General features: G+C 36.1%; 1 protein-coding gene across 2 annotated transcripts in view; it reads left to right on the forward strand.

Moving 5' to 3' along the window:
- Window positions 1-14,642, forward strand: part of LOC127621760 (coiled-coil domain-containing protein 85C-B-like) — a 61,924-nt gene that overhangs the window by 46,191 nt on the left and 1,091 nt on the right. For both annotated transcript variants that reach the window (XM_052095481.1, XM_052095482.1), the window contains 4 exons: window positions 5,059-5,160; window positions 8,752-8,844; window positions 11,043-11,141; window positions 12,926-14,642. The exon at window positions 12,926-14,642 is cut by the window's right edge and continues 1,091 nt beyond it. In XM_052095481.1, coding sequence (XP_051951441.1) covers window positions 5,059-5,160; window positions 8,752-8,844; window positions 11,043-11,141; window positions 12,926-13,015 — 384 coding nt within the window. In that variant the 3' untranslated portion in view covers window positions 13,016-14,642. The remainder of the gene's footprint in view (window positions 1-5,058; window positions 5,161-8,751; window positions 8,845-11,042; window positions 11,142-12,925) is intronic.

Here is a 14,642-nt window from a genome sequence, read left to right on the forward strand (position 1 = left end):
TTTGTGTAGTGTATTGAGGAACAATCTAGAAAAAAAACATATTTTAAAGCAATTGTGGATGAAAAAATATCTGAAAATATCTTAATGTGCATAGTATTGAAATGAGTGAAAACAATAACTTTTACAATTAATTTCATACAGTGAAACACTGAAAAAACTATACTTACATATTTTCAGTAACGCATTACAACTGGTACTACAGCCAGTAGTGTAATGATAAATAGAAAGGTTGTTATTCTATTGTAATGTCTGAAAGGTGGTCATGAGAGCTAGATCTAAGTGCAGCACATTTTTAATGATAAAAGAATAGATTGAAATACAAAACTAGAACTAGGAAGTAAGATCAAATCATAAACAAGAACTAAACCGGAACATGAACTAGATAATTACATACATAAACATAACAACTCACAAGGACTGAGCAGAAATCAGGGCATTATATACACAAGGGATAATGAGTTATTGAAACACATGTGAGGACAATTGAGGACCGCTGGCAGTGATGAGGGCAGGGAATTATGGGAAATGTAGTCCAGGATGAACAGGTGACAGGGGAGAAACACAAAGCAAACAACAGTAAATCATGACATCTATACAGTTAGTTAATATTTTTAATTGGTTATTTAACAGTCACCAAGTCTACAGTCAACAAGTCTACGCATGTCCCAACATGCAATCACTATGGCACATTATCCTGCTTATTATATGGCTAATCAAATAAATAAATAAATGAACATGAAAAATGTATTCTAAATTAGGTTAACTGTTTTAAATATTTGACAGCTAAATCGCATGTTTACGTAGACCATCAATTAAATAATAGTGCAGACGAACATAAGAATGCATCCTGTGTGGCTTTTAACAGGTTTGATACAAAATGGCTTTTCACCAAGCTAATAACTACAGTATTAACTAACCTTAGTTTACATGTCAAGGACTATATGAGTGCATTTAATGAATTTACTTAATAAAATTATGTTTTAGACTATATTCAAGAAAACTGGTGATTAATCACATAATTGTTTGTCCTTAATTGTGATAAATAGCAGATTTTAAAAGTGCTGAAAAGTGCTTTTCCTGTCAAAATGCATTTCTTTCTTTCTTAGGAAATAAAAAAAAAATCTAACAATATAATGCTTTATTCAAAATTTCAGAACAAAGTCTTCCACAGTATAAAGATAGAAATGCACTAAAATAGCACCAATTCAAGTAGCATTAAACGTTTCCCAAAGTCTTAGTGGGAGTTTGACCATATGAAAGAATTAGTCCCTGCATAGTTTGCATATTCATTGCAATGGGCTTTAAACCTCTTAAACACTCTTTCTCCACAATATTAATATTAAATTTAGACGGCAGACTGTGGCCATACTATGCTACAGCAGTCTTGAAGCCACGTGATTCACTTGAAAAGCACTTGTAGACAAAAATATCTCATTCTGCATTTTGGTGATAGTTAAGACTTGGCATGCTTCTGTGGTAATTAAAATGCCAGTGTAATGATTCAGGGCAGACACATCGCCCTGTCAACCAGTGTGTATGCTGGTTTCTGCTGTAGTAACGGTAATTGCATTAATTACGATTTTAAAAACATTTTATGTGTTAAACTTTTCTAATTACTCGTATGTGTTAATGCATTAATTTGGACTGCTCTAATATTCACATTGTAGCATAGCCCCTTGTACCTTATTATTTAATTATGCATTTGACCCAATGTAAACATAGGGGTAAAACTTTTCAAACACACACACACAGAAAATATTTTTTTTACCATACACACAAAACATGACCAACTCTCACCTACTGCAATGGTAAACTAAGCACAAACATGCAGTTTAAGGGCTCCTGAGGCATTCATACCCTGAGTCAGTGAAGTAGGCAGCATCCTTGCCTTTCTCTATAAGAATACTTCTCCATCAGAATAATTGGAAGTGAGCTGCATTACACACTTTATTGTGGTCAGACAGTCATAACTTTAGAATGAAAAGAGCACACATATCTTGGGGTCCTGTCCTGATAGATGATGGAAGAAAACTCTCAAAGGATTGTGTTCTACATTCTACATCAGTGTTGACATTTGTGCATTTTAGGACACACAAATGAAGAAACATTTGTTACACTTTGCAGGGAATTGTGATGATCATGTAGAATTGTGATAATCATGTAGGCAAGGTCCTTTTTAAAGCAAGTGTGTTAAAAAAATTGTTATTCTGCTAATGTAAATTGTAATGAAAAAAGACTATTCAATTAGAAAAATGCAAAATAGAAACATTTTCACAGGTGGACTCAAAAGGGAATCATATGGCATGTCTGTTCCATCAAGGAGTCTTAAATACCATCGATGGTTAGAAGGCGATACATCATTGTTTAGGTTGCAGGCGGTATGTGAAGTTCAGATGTTTCTTGCAGCCACCCAAAGCACATCCTCTCTTCTATGAGAGAATGACAGAGTTATTAATAGGTCCTCTTTCAGTGATCACGTGCTGTGCCCATTCAGAGAACACAAGAGCAGGACATTGAAAATGTCAAAGGGATTGTTGGTGATTAGGGATGATGCCAGTTACAGCCTGTGGGTGTCTCTATTATAGCAGCATAAAGAGATTTGAGGTTATTTTCTTTTGTCAAGAATATCTTAAGGAAAGAAGACAGGAAGCTGTGTGGGGGTTTGTTCTGGCATGTTGAGGGTACTACTAACACATGGGTACAAATGCAAATCAAATATCCGGTGATTTGGGGCAAATTGTCTAACAGTTGTGCCAATTTAGCATGCTCAAATGCAGTGCTAAAACCTGCATCTTAACTAACTAACCACCCGCAGTCTAGTTTTACCAATAGCTAAATGCACTAAAATAGTGCTGTGACATATTTGTATTAAGTTATTTCTCTATCAGTTGAACATGCCTTCTTTATATGCAAATTAGGTGTATTATATATTGTGCCTTATTCACCATACTCAGCGCTATTTGTCTGCTGCAAGTAATGTTGTGATATTACCTGGCAGTAAGCAGATTTTAAAGAGAGAAGCAAGTTTACATTTTCTAGTGATTAACGGAGCAGTTATTCAACAAATGATGATCAAATGATGGGGAAGAGCATTATAACCATGCATAAATCCAAATGCACAGTGTAGTTGAGTGCACTTTCAACAGTTTAAAGAGCCGATTTAGGTGCCTACATCAAAGTGATGCTGAACAGTCCCAGTACAATAAGCCAGATCATGGTAGTCTGAGCATCCTCCACAACCTAGAACTCAGAACCAGCCTGCAAGATGCGTAATTGTGTTTTGCAAATTGCATTCAGTCCAGATTTTTTGATATGGCCAAATCATTTATATTCCAGTTGTTCGGCGGCAGTCCATATGCACTGGGATTAAATAATTGTTTAACCCTTCCTTGGGGTTGGGGATCAACATAAATTTGACTAAAATGGTTAATTAATGGTTATTTTAAAGCAATTAAGATTAGGAATGTTAGTGCATGTAGGATGTAAATATCTAATTAAACATGCAATATTATCCCACTATATTAAGATAGAAATGTTGTACAAGACCAACAGTAATTGTCAAAAAATTTAACTACTCGCCTTTTTGCGAAATTCGCCGTTTTGAATTAAAAAAATATTTGTAAAAATACAAATAATAATGTAGAGTGCGTGATTCATAATGTCATTCGTAATTGACTGTAAAGCCGTTTTCAGCATAAAACAAAGAGAAAATGGGCATATAGTGAATGAATTGAATAATGTGGTTATTTGGATGCTTTTGAAGTTGTCTTTTAGAAAATTCACTTAACATTATTTTAGAAAATTATCCATAAAACACAAAATTGGAGAGTTTTTAGATTAAAATGAGATTAAGATTATAATTTAAATATGGTAAGACTTGTGGCTTGGACTACATTGTGTTTTTAGGTTTGGCAAGGACAGTGTCATATATTTTCAAAGGTGTGTGTGTGTATATATATATATATATATATATATATATATATATATATATATATATATATATATATATTGTAAATATAGTATATGTTTTTTTTAAAACACAAAGTATTATTTTGGGCCTTTATAACATTTGGAGCTTTTATTTAAAAACTCAGTCCATTCAGAACCTTTTCTATTTTAAGGTAAAAAAAAAAAAGATTCATTACATTTGTAACCTTTGGAATAGACAAAAATAATTTAATAACCCTAGAAATAACCTCATTATTAAATTTTTTTACACAGAATTAGGTAGATTTATTACTAAAATCAGTTGGCTTCAGCTCCCCTTGTTGCATTATGTGGTTTGAGTCCAAAAATGAGGGGAAAACAACACATTTTTGTGTTATTTTTCTGAAGTTTGAGTGCCTATAACTCTAGAACAGCATTTTGATATAGCTATATAGCCATACACTTTGGGTCGCGACATATTTTAATAAATGTGCAATAATTTCCTACAAGTAAATTAAATTGTTAAGAGCAAATTCGCTCTTTCTAGTCCAATCTGCTGATAAGATGAACCATAGTTTATTTTTCAAAAATATCCTAGTTACTGTAATTATTGTTACTATTCCTATTATAAAACCTGAAATTCATGTTAACACCTGTGTAAAATGCTTTCAGAATCTCTTCTTGACTAATAAGTTACCCCCATTTTTATTTATTTGTTTATATATATATATATATATATATATATATATATATATATATATATATATATATATATATATATAATACTAAATAATCTTAAAAATAATGAATTAATAAGTAAAGATTGACCTGTGACATTTAATATTTTGGCTAATTTATGAATCATTAATGTTTACCTTTCATCAGAAAAAGTATTAACCAAATCTTACATTTCAGCCAGGGAAATGTGGTTGATTTGACATGGAATAATCCTTTATCAGGTGCTAAACAATGCATACAGCAATACAAATAAACAGCACTATCAGCAGGCACAATACATTTTTAGTGAATTCACCTCTGACATCTTTATTTAATCTACTTTCATGCCACTTTCACCTGGACGTACACCAGAAGTTCTAACGCCTATCTTTCTCTCTCCATGTCATTTGACAGTGTAATCCTGGAGACCTGCGATCCCTCCGGAAGGGCATGACCCTCTACCACTCAGAATCCCAGCTGTCCTCCCTCCCCCAGCGCCAGGAAGCCCTGCTTAATGTGAGTGTTCCCTGAGACAGATAAATAAATCAAAACATGTGAAAAATAAACCACGCATGAGGCAAAAAAAAAAAAAAGTGACAAAAATGCCCCAGATTTTTCAAATGTGGGGGCAAATACTGCCACTGTAGTGAATTGGATTTTATAGTTATTCATATTCAACCTAATTAAACTTTTTTAAATGTAATTTAGGTATTTGACACAAATGGAGGACACGCTGTGTTTTTATATACAATAGATTAACCAAAATTGTCCTAATAAACTAAAAACATGCCTCTGAGGGGGGCCTGGGTAGCTCAGCAAGTAAAGGTGCTGACTTCCAAACCTGGAGTCTCAAGTTTGTATTCAGGGCGTACTGAGTGACTCCAGTCAGGCTTCCAATTGGCAACCAATTGGCCCGGATGCTAGGGTGGGCAGAGTTTGGGTTAACCTCCTCATGGTCACTATAATGTGGTTCTTGTTCTTGGTGCCGCGAAGAATAGCGTGAAGCCTCCACGCGTGCTACATATCCACAGTAACGCTTTCAACAAGCCATGTGATAAGATGCGCGGATTGACGGTCTCAGACGCGGAGGCAACTGAGATTCGTCCTCCGCCACCCGGATTGAGGCGAGTCACTACACCACCACGAGGACTTAGCATTGATGCGATACAAATTGGGGAGAAAAAGGGAGAATAAATGCCTCTGAAAGTAAATTCCAAGGGAATAATTCTGCACTTTATTTGAAAAAACATAATTTTGGACACAGTTTGGCAATGTTCAACAACAATGTAGAAAAATGGGATTCTTCATATGTTTGATCTTTGATCTGTTCTACAATGCCATAGGCTTTTCCGTTATGGTACTGGAAGCGCTTTTCATGTCTTTGAAAGTTTTTTTTCTCTCATTACCCCCTGGAAAATTAGCAAAACTGTACGCTGAAGAAATCCAATGATTAAATGAAAAAGCAAAAGAGCCTTTGAACATGTAGCCATCAGGCACTGCACAGGAAGAAAGTCTCGCCACTGTGTGTGTGTGTGTGTATTTTCTTCTTTGCTATATGCCTGCATAAACATGCTGCCACTGTAACCTGAAAGTTTTACAAAGTCAATTCAGGTCTTTAATTTGTTATGACCCATCACCTCTTCTAAGAAAACAGATCCTGCTCCCATTTTATGAAATTTGACCTTTACATTTTTTATTGATTTGCCGTCACTTTAAACCAGTGTGTGGTTTGAACAAGAGCATCGACCATCACAATTGCACAGTATTGATCTACAGCACAGTTTTTGCTGTTTTGCACTGCTGAAGCACTAAATAAGCCAAGGTTTAATCATGTACATTGGCTAATTTAAAGCAGCTAATCTCAGACAATTTACTATTGATTTAAATATTTAGCATCACAGATACAGTGACTGTGTTTACAAAAGCTATAACATTTACATTTAGTCATTTAGCTGATGCTTTTAGCCAAAGCGTCTTACAAATGAGGAACATAACAAGCAATTTATCATACAAAAGTCAACAATATCTGCAGTATCACACTGCCAAGTTCCCTGAGTAGCTAGAGTAGTAAAGAAACCACAGAAAGTTTTTTGTATTATTATTATTATTATTATTAAATAATTAAATTAAATAGTCAGTGCCATTATTATAGACAAGTTAAGTGCTCAAAGAAGAGATGTGCAGCTCTGCAGCTACAGTTCTCCAGGGGAGTGAAATAAAGAGGGGGGTGACGTGATCTTTCTTTTGTGAAAAAGAACATTTTTGAAAAAGGCTAGACACAGCGCAACAAAACAGTTTAACAGAAAGCAGGTGTCTCAATATGCTTTTAAAGTTATTTTTAATTAGACACAGTATCCAAACAAAAAATGAGACACTGAATAATCAAAAACAAAGGGAAACAAAGATGTTGTCTAGCGCTTGTTAACATAGAAAAACAAATGGATGGTTGCAAAGGCGTTCGTTGTGAACAGCCCCTTACGGTTAGTGGAGGACTTTGGCTGTTGTGTCTTGCTCTCTCTTATAAGCGTTTCTCAGATTAAGCAATGAGTTGTTTAAATGCTTTGTCAGGAAAGATTTTCAACTTGGAAATACGTGTCTCGAGATTCTCGTGTTCGGTTCCAGTCTGTTGTGTTCCATCTGTTTGAACAGCCCCTGGCCTGGGCTTGTAGTCTGAGTGAATACCAGTGAATACCACTGCTATCTGTGAATATTGCTATTCTACATACAACTTTAATGAATAAAAAACAATGTGGTATTTCGCTGTTACTTTGAGGCTTCAGACTTGTGTAGTAGGAATCAGTGCAAGTGTAACACCATGTGAACTGTCTATTGAAGATTTTTCCCCCTTCATTTTACGTTTGACTTAACATTTGAGAATATGGATCGACTAAAACGTTTTATGTATTTATTTTATGCATATTAGTTGAAAATGAAATGCTCATTTTTAACAGCCAGGATAGGAATGTTCTATGCAATAATATAACAGTGCTGAATGGTTTATTTATATGATGCGCCCTCTTGTGGACTTAGGAAACAATGTACATTTAAAAATCAGCTGACTTTAAAATTTGAATATTAGTTATAGTTATTTCATATTCAGGTACAATACATTTACATGGTTCAGTCAGCACTTTATTTTTGTAAGAAAGTTCACCACTATTTTACTTTGAGTGTTATTTTTTATTCAGTATCAATTTGAAAAACTATGGGTTGATTAATCGTTTATCGGCTGGTACGGCCCAACTTAGTTATCGGTATCGGTAAAATCCACTATCAATTGACCTATACTTGCTTACTTCATCCTTAAAAGTATGTACTTTAACATTGCTAACGAATTACTTTTTGTACCGAGTAGAAGTATGCAGATTGGATTTAGCCATAGTTTTGCTGTCTGAGGGACCATACTAGAGATTTGTCATCATACAGCTTGGTTCCTCATTAGAGTTCCTATTAGTCCAAATAGATTGCCACTTTCATCCGACATTTAAAAATAGTTCTCAAGTGTTTTCTGGTGTTCTTGCCAGAAAGTCACCATTGAGAGCAAAATCATTTGCCATTTAATTAACATGACACAAAGACATCTATCCCCCATCAAACTGTTTAAATACTTTTTAAACTGGATATTTTGTTTTTGCCATTATCGGTATGGATGCATGCGGGTCATATCCGGCTCTTTTCCTGCAGAATGAATAATTAACTAAACCAGGGTCTGTTTGTCCTCCACAGTTGTCATAGCATCTTTAGCAAAGATGAATGTTTAACAGGAGATGTCGTTTTCATAATGAATGACCACTCTGCTGAGTTGAGACAGATCATTAAACCTGATGAATCAAGACATTAAGTAATGTATCACCAATGAGAACTGAACTATGATGCAAACTATGAATTGTGTCTGTGCACAATTATTGTATGTGTGCTGGAAGATTCAGTTAAAACCATGTTAATGTGGTAGCTGCATTGTGGACCATGGTAACTAGCTAGTTTGTTGATGGTCCAAAGTGGTCTACCAGTTCAGCCAAATTCCACCAGCTAGTCATCAATGTACCCCATACAGTATATATAGCCAGTGTGTAGCAAACTGATCATCACATATGTTTTCTCTTTTAGGGGACAGGAAGGCTACAGACCAGTGAGTCTTCCCCCTCCACAGGGTTTCTCTCATCTGTACAGAAACCTGAGGCTGTGGTCCATGCCATGAAGGTACATGCATTACTGTCTAATCTCCTGTCCTCTGTGTCACTCACAAATGTGCACATATTTCCTTGCAAGCTCTACTGTCAACATCATACAACACTAGCCATGAATTATCTACTTAGACAACATGAAATTAAACCTGACCCTATTTACTTTTACTTCATTAATAAATTGCCCTGCTCTTATCCTAGGGGTGTGCAGTGAAGCCATTATCTGTATTTGTTCATATGTCAAAATGATCTGTATCTGTCTATGTATTTGGATAGAATCGGGTGTAAGCGGGGCTTAAACTGGAAGTGCATCAAAAATGAAAAGCCCATTTTAAAGTATTACTCTCACATTTATAATTTCTATTAATACAATATGCCTTGTTTATGCCTTTTTCATAATAATAGCCTAATAATAATAATAATAATATACAATTATTATTTAAAAAAATATTATTTTATTTAACAGATAAAGCTGAATTTGTATGCTACATTAACTGTGGAATATGTTGTGGTTTCTCCTGGTATTTCAGATATTAATATCTGCATGAAACAGAATTTTTGTTTTTCTGTGCATGTATAACAACATTATTCTGGAGGCAAGAGGTGACAAGCAAAATGTGAAATGTCAAGCAAAAAAAAGTTTGAAATGAAAAATAAAAAAACAGGTATCGGGACAAACGAGTACCGAAAGTGCTCATGCTCGTTCTCAAAAAAGTGTTATCGGGACATCCCTACATTTTCATGATCCAATAAAATCTTGATTAATCAAATCAAGGCCTGCCCTACATTATCTCCCAATGAACAATTAAATGCCATTTCATGTTTTAACATGCTTTAAGTACTCAGTCTTTGAAACCAGGGGTGTCATTTGGCCTGGGGATGATTTGAGAAAAAACATTGAAATTAAATAAAGCTAAAAACATTCACATATTTTTTTATATTGGGAGGACACGATAGGGCTGGGCGATAGGATGATGTTATCGGATATTGACGATGTCTAACAAAGATCCAAATGCTGATTGCGACACTCATTGACAGACGATGATCGACTTTATCGGGAAATGGCAAAACCATGGATCTGGGAAGTCGCCCCACTGACAGTTTTTGTTAGCTTTTCATGACCTATGACAGCGAAGGATTGAAGTTGCTCGTGAGCAAAATTATGAGACACTGTTTTCAGAGGGGCTGTGACATTTGATTGCATAGTTCCAATTTTATTTCTTAAAGAAATTCATGAAGTCATTACTACTGTGACTGAATATCTGGTTCAGTCGATGCTATATTCCTAACCAGTTTAGCCACAGTACTGAATAAACACCTAGGATTGTTGTGGTTATTTTCTATGAGTTTGCTAAAAATATACTTAACTGTAGCCACTATCCTTCCATGCATGGCGAAATACCGATCATTTTCTATTCTTTCGCTTGCGCTCCATTTTCCAAGCTGCTCTCTTGAGAGCATGAGTGTGATCATTGTACCACGGTGTGAGGCTTTTTTCTTTCATTTTATTTAATCAAATGGGTTGACACTATCAAGAGTGCTAGAGAAGACTGTATTTATACTTTCTGTTATTACATCAAGTTCTCCTAGACTTTTTGGAGTATTTGAGACAATTCTGGAAGATTATTAGTGAAGATCTTCAGTTCTTAATCTGTAGGCTAGTAGTAATTTTTCACCTGTTGTCACTGAGGGATGCTTGCGTGATGGCAGTTGGAGACAATGGAGACGGTAAATGTTTAATAAGGTGGTCAAATAAGATTTTTTGATCACTTCGTTATTTAATTGCTTTTTCGTTGTTTTTTGTGTTTCAGTTAATAAAATTCTTAAAACAAAATAAAAAAAGCAAAGAAATTCACGACCCTCGGCAGGGGGGTTGACGATGTAATCATATATTGTGATATTTTTTTAAGCCAATTATCGATAAAATTATTTTTACATATCGCACAGCCCTAGATGACACATTCATAATATTCTATTTTTAGTTACAGCAGGGTAGATAAACTGTTTAATTTGTTATGTTTCATGTTATAGATGTATCTTAAAGTGGTAGAGACTTTATTTAAATTCCACATTGTGGATTAATTATTAATGAGAACATTTTTCCAATTTTGATATGACCCCTTTAATATGGTAATGGTTTCCACTTGGCAGTTAATTTTTTATGTAAATATACTACTGTAAGCCTAAAAATTTATTATGTACCATGTAATACAGGTTCTGGAGGTCCATGATAATCTGGACAAGCAGCTTCTTGAGGAAAATGAGGAAGACCTGAGTGAGAAAGAAAAGGCTATAGTGCGAGAGATGTGCAACGTGAGTGCAGTTCTTCTCTACTTCTATCTCTGCTCTTTTATCTAAATTATTGACTGTGACCATTCTCTCTGGTTCTCTAATAAAATAAGAGATACACTACCAGTCAAAAGTTTGGACACACTTTACTAAATGTATGTTTCTTATGTATTAGCATCTGTTTTACTAAAGGAATTATTATATTATATTAAGGTAACGATGCAAACATACCGGCAAAATAAGTACAAAGTAATTAGTAATATGTAAGCCACAATTGCTCATCTTAGTTCTGTTCTGAGTGTTATGTTGTGGAGGATGTAATAGACTACCATGATCTGGCATACTTCACAGTGAGTGTACAGTATAACTATACCACTGTGATCCAGACACCAAAATCAGCCCTTTAAAATACCTAAAGTGCACTTGATGTCACCGCACATCTCATACACTCTGATAAGCCAAAACATTATGACCACTGATAGGTGAATGAATAACGTTGATCTTCACCTAACAAGGCCATATGTCAAGTTCTGGGTAGATTAAATAATAAGCAAACAATCAGTTCTCATAGTCAACGTGTTGAATGTAGGATTAAAGACTTGAGCGTCCAAATTGTTATGGCCAGACGACTGGGTCAGAGCATCTCTGAAACGGCAAGGCTTTTGGGGTGCTCCCGGTCAGCAGTGGTGAGTACCTACCAACAGTGGTCCAATGAGGGACAAACGGGCAACAGGGTGTTGGGCGCCCAAGGCTCATCGATGCGTGACTACAGCGAAGACTATCCCATCTGGTCCGAACTGACAGAAGGTCGAAAATTGTAATGATGGTTACTGGTGGAATGCATCACAACAAACAGTGCATCACACCCTGCTGTGGTGGAGCTGCAGACCGGTCAGAGTGCCCATGATGACCCCTTTCTACCTTCAAAAGTGCCTTCAATGGGCATGCCAGCATCTGAAGTGGACCTTGTAGAAGTGGAAGAAGGTCATCTGGTCCGATGAGTCCCGTTTTCTTTTACATCACATGGACGGCTGTGTACATGTGCCCAGTTTACCTAGGGAAGTGATGGCACCAGGATGTACTGTGGGAAGACGACAAGCTGCTGGACGGAGTGTGATGCTCTGGGCAATGTTCTGCTGTGAAACCCTGGGTCCAGCCATTCATGTGGAAGTCATTTTAACACGTGCCACCAACCTAAACATTGTTGCAGACCAGGAACACCCCTTCATGGCAATGGTATTTCCTGATAGCAGTGGCCTCTTTCAGCAGGATAATGCGCCCTGCCACACTGCACACATTGTTCAGGAATGGTTTGAAGAACATGATGAAGAGTTCAAGGTGTTGCCCTGGCCTCCAAATTCCCCAGATCTCAATCCGATTGGGCATCTGTGGGTTTAGTGCTGGACCAACAAGTCTGATCCACAGCAGCTCCACCTCCCGACTTACAGGACTTGAAGGATCTGCTGCTAATTTCTTGGTGCCAAATACCACAGGACACCTTCAGGGGTCTTGTAGAGCCCATGCCTCGGCAGGTCAGTGCAGTTTTGGCGGCACGCGGAGGACTAAAAGGGGGGTAATATTAATTGGTTGGTAGCTCCTCTAGTGTCTAGGAAACTGTCGTAATATGTACAGTACAACGAGCCACGTAAAAATTGCAAATTATATGATTGACACGTGATTGTATGATACCAGATGGGTTAAACTGGATTGATGGTGGTTAGTGAATAAGTCACATGTTTTTGCAATGCAATACAGTGTGCAAAAGTAACAACTATGTAATGAATTTGTCCTGTTGTGTATGTGTTCAGGTGGTATGGCGTAAGCTTGGCAACACGGCAGGATCAAAGCCGTCCATCCGACAGCAGCTCTCTGGGAATCAGCTCAAAGGTCCTTTATAGCAGCTGCAAAACATGAGGAACATCCATCTTTCTTTTCATCCACCATCAAACTCCAGCAAGGAAAAACTCAGAAATTGATCCCATCAACAATGAGGAGCACATACACTTCTGTCCACTACTGTCTTTCAACTTGTGATAAAAGCAAAAATCCAATTTTTTTTAGATGGTAGATATGCTTACTACAAATTAAGCTCAATTAATTAATGAAGCTTAACTTGAATATTCTTATAATTCCTATAATATTCCTATAATATTAAGAGCAATAATAAGCATTGAATTAATGTTGTTTCATCGTTGAATGGATAGTTCAGCCAAATATTTAAACTCTGTTATTGTTTACTGAGACATGGCAGAATGTTAGCCTCTGTCACATTCACTTTTATTGCTCCTTTTTACCTCAACATTTGCCTAACATGTTTTTGTTTCATCAAAGAAAATCATACGGGTTATTTTTTGTTCTTTATGCATCTCATTTAATACGACTGCCAGCTTGTTGTATTCAGTCAGCTTGACTCATCTTGATTACCATGGTGCATAACAGTGATATACTGTAACTAGTTTGTCCTGCCAATCTTCTATATTAAGTTTGGTTCACGAAACTGTAATTTACTCCTTTCAGTACAAAGTGGGAGATGGCACATTCAGAAAACGCCCAAATCACTCCACTGTGCAATGGTGCCCTTCCCTCCTGTGCATCAGAAATGACTCTGAAAAATTGTGTAAGATATGTAAAAAAAAGAAAAACTAAAAAATATGTAATCACTTTATTGTTATGTCTTTTTAACCTTTTTCTAGTTGCTGTTTTTAGTAAGACAACTCAATAATATATGGAGTTTCTTAAAAGTGCAACACTTTTTAGATGATACAACAGCTCTTTGTTCTAGTTGTGGCATGAAGCAAAATGGCACTCTCAACCAAAATCCATTGATTTTTCTATGTTTAAGATGTCATATTTTTAAACAGTATGCTGTGCATGCTTGACAATCACGTCTCTCAGGTCTGGGGAATGACACGAGTACATCATAATGTGTTAAAACTATAGATTTGTCTTTTTCCAGCCCATCTTTGTCTATTAGATCCTTGCTTACAATCAGTTGAAAACAACTGTTGACACTTGCTGAATCTATTTGAATTATTCTGTTACCAGTCATGACTAACATTTTGACAGAAATCATTTTGGTAACCTAATGATGAAGGAATTGGACATTCAACACAAATGTTGTTCAAACCTCGGGAATAACAGTTGGAGACAAAGGAGAATTAATCTTAAGGATTAAAATGTGATCAAAATCCTTTCATTGTGCTCTTGAGCAAGATGCTTAACTAGTTGTCACAGGGGGACTATTTAATCCTGTAATAAGTAAATTGATTGGGAAGGAAAAACTCTTTAATTGGCTAAAAAAAACAAGTGTGACAGGGCGGAGGGTGGGGACGGGTCATGATTATACACACCTGGTCCATAATTAGGCTAATTAAGCATTGTGTGATGCGATGAGCGAGCGATCGTTTACGGTCAACTGACCGCCATGTGTGTTTGTTTGTTTTTGTTCAGTTTTATATTAAAACTTTTATGTATATTGTCAAGCCGGCTCTCTCTCTGGTCGCACCACCTTCAGCAGTCGCCCCT

The sequence above is a fragment of the Xyrauchen texanus genome, chromosome 28 (genome assembly GCF_025860055.1).
Source record: "Xyrauchen texanus isolate HMW12.3.18 chromosome 28, RBS_HiC_50CHRs, whole genome shotgun sequence".
Lineage (NCBI taxonomy): Eukaryota > Metazoa > Chordata > Actinopteri > Cypriniformes > Catostomidae > Xyrauchen > Xyrauchen texanus.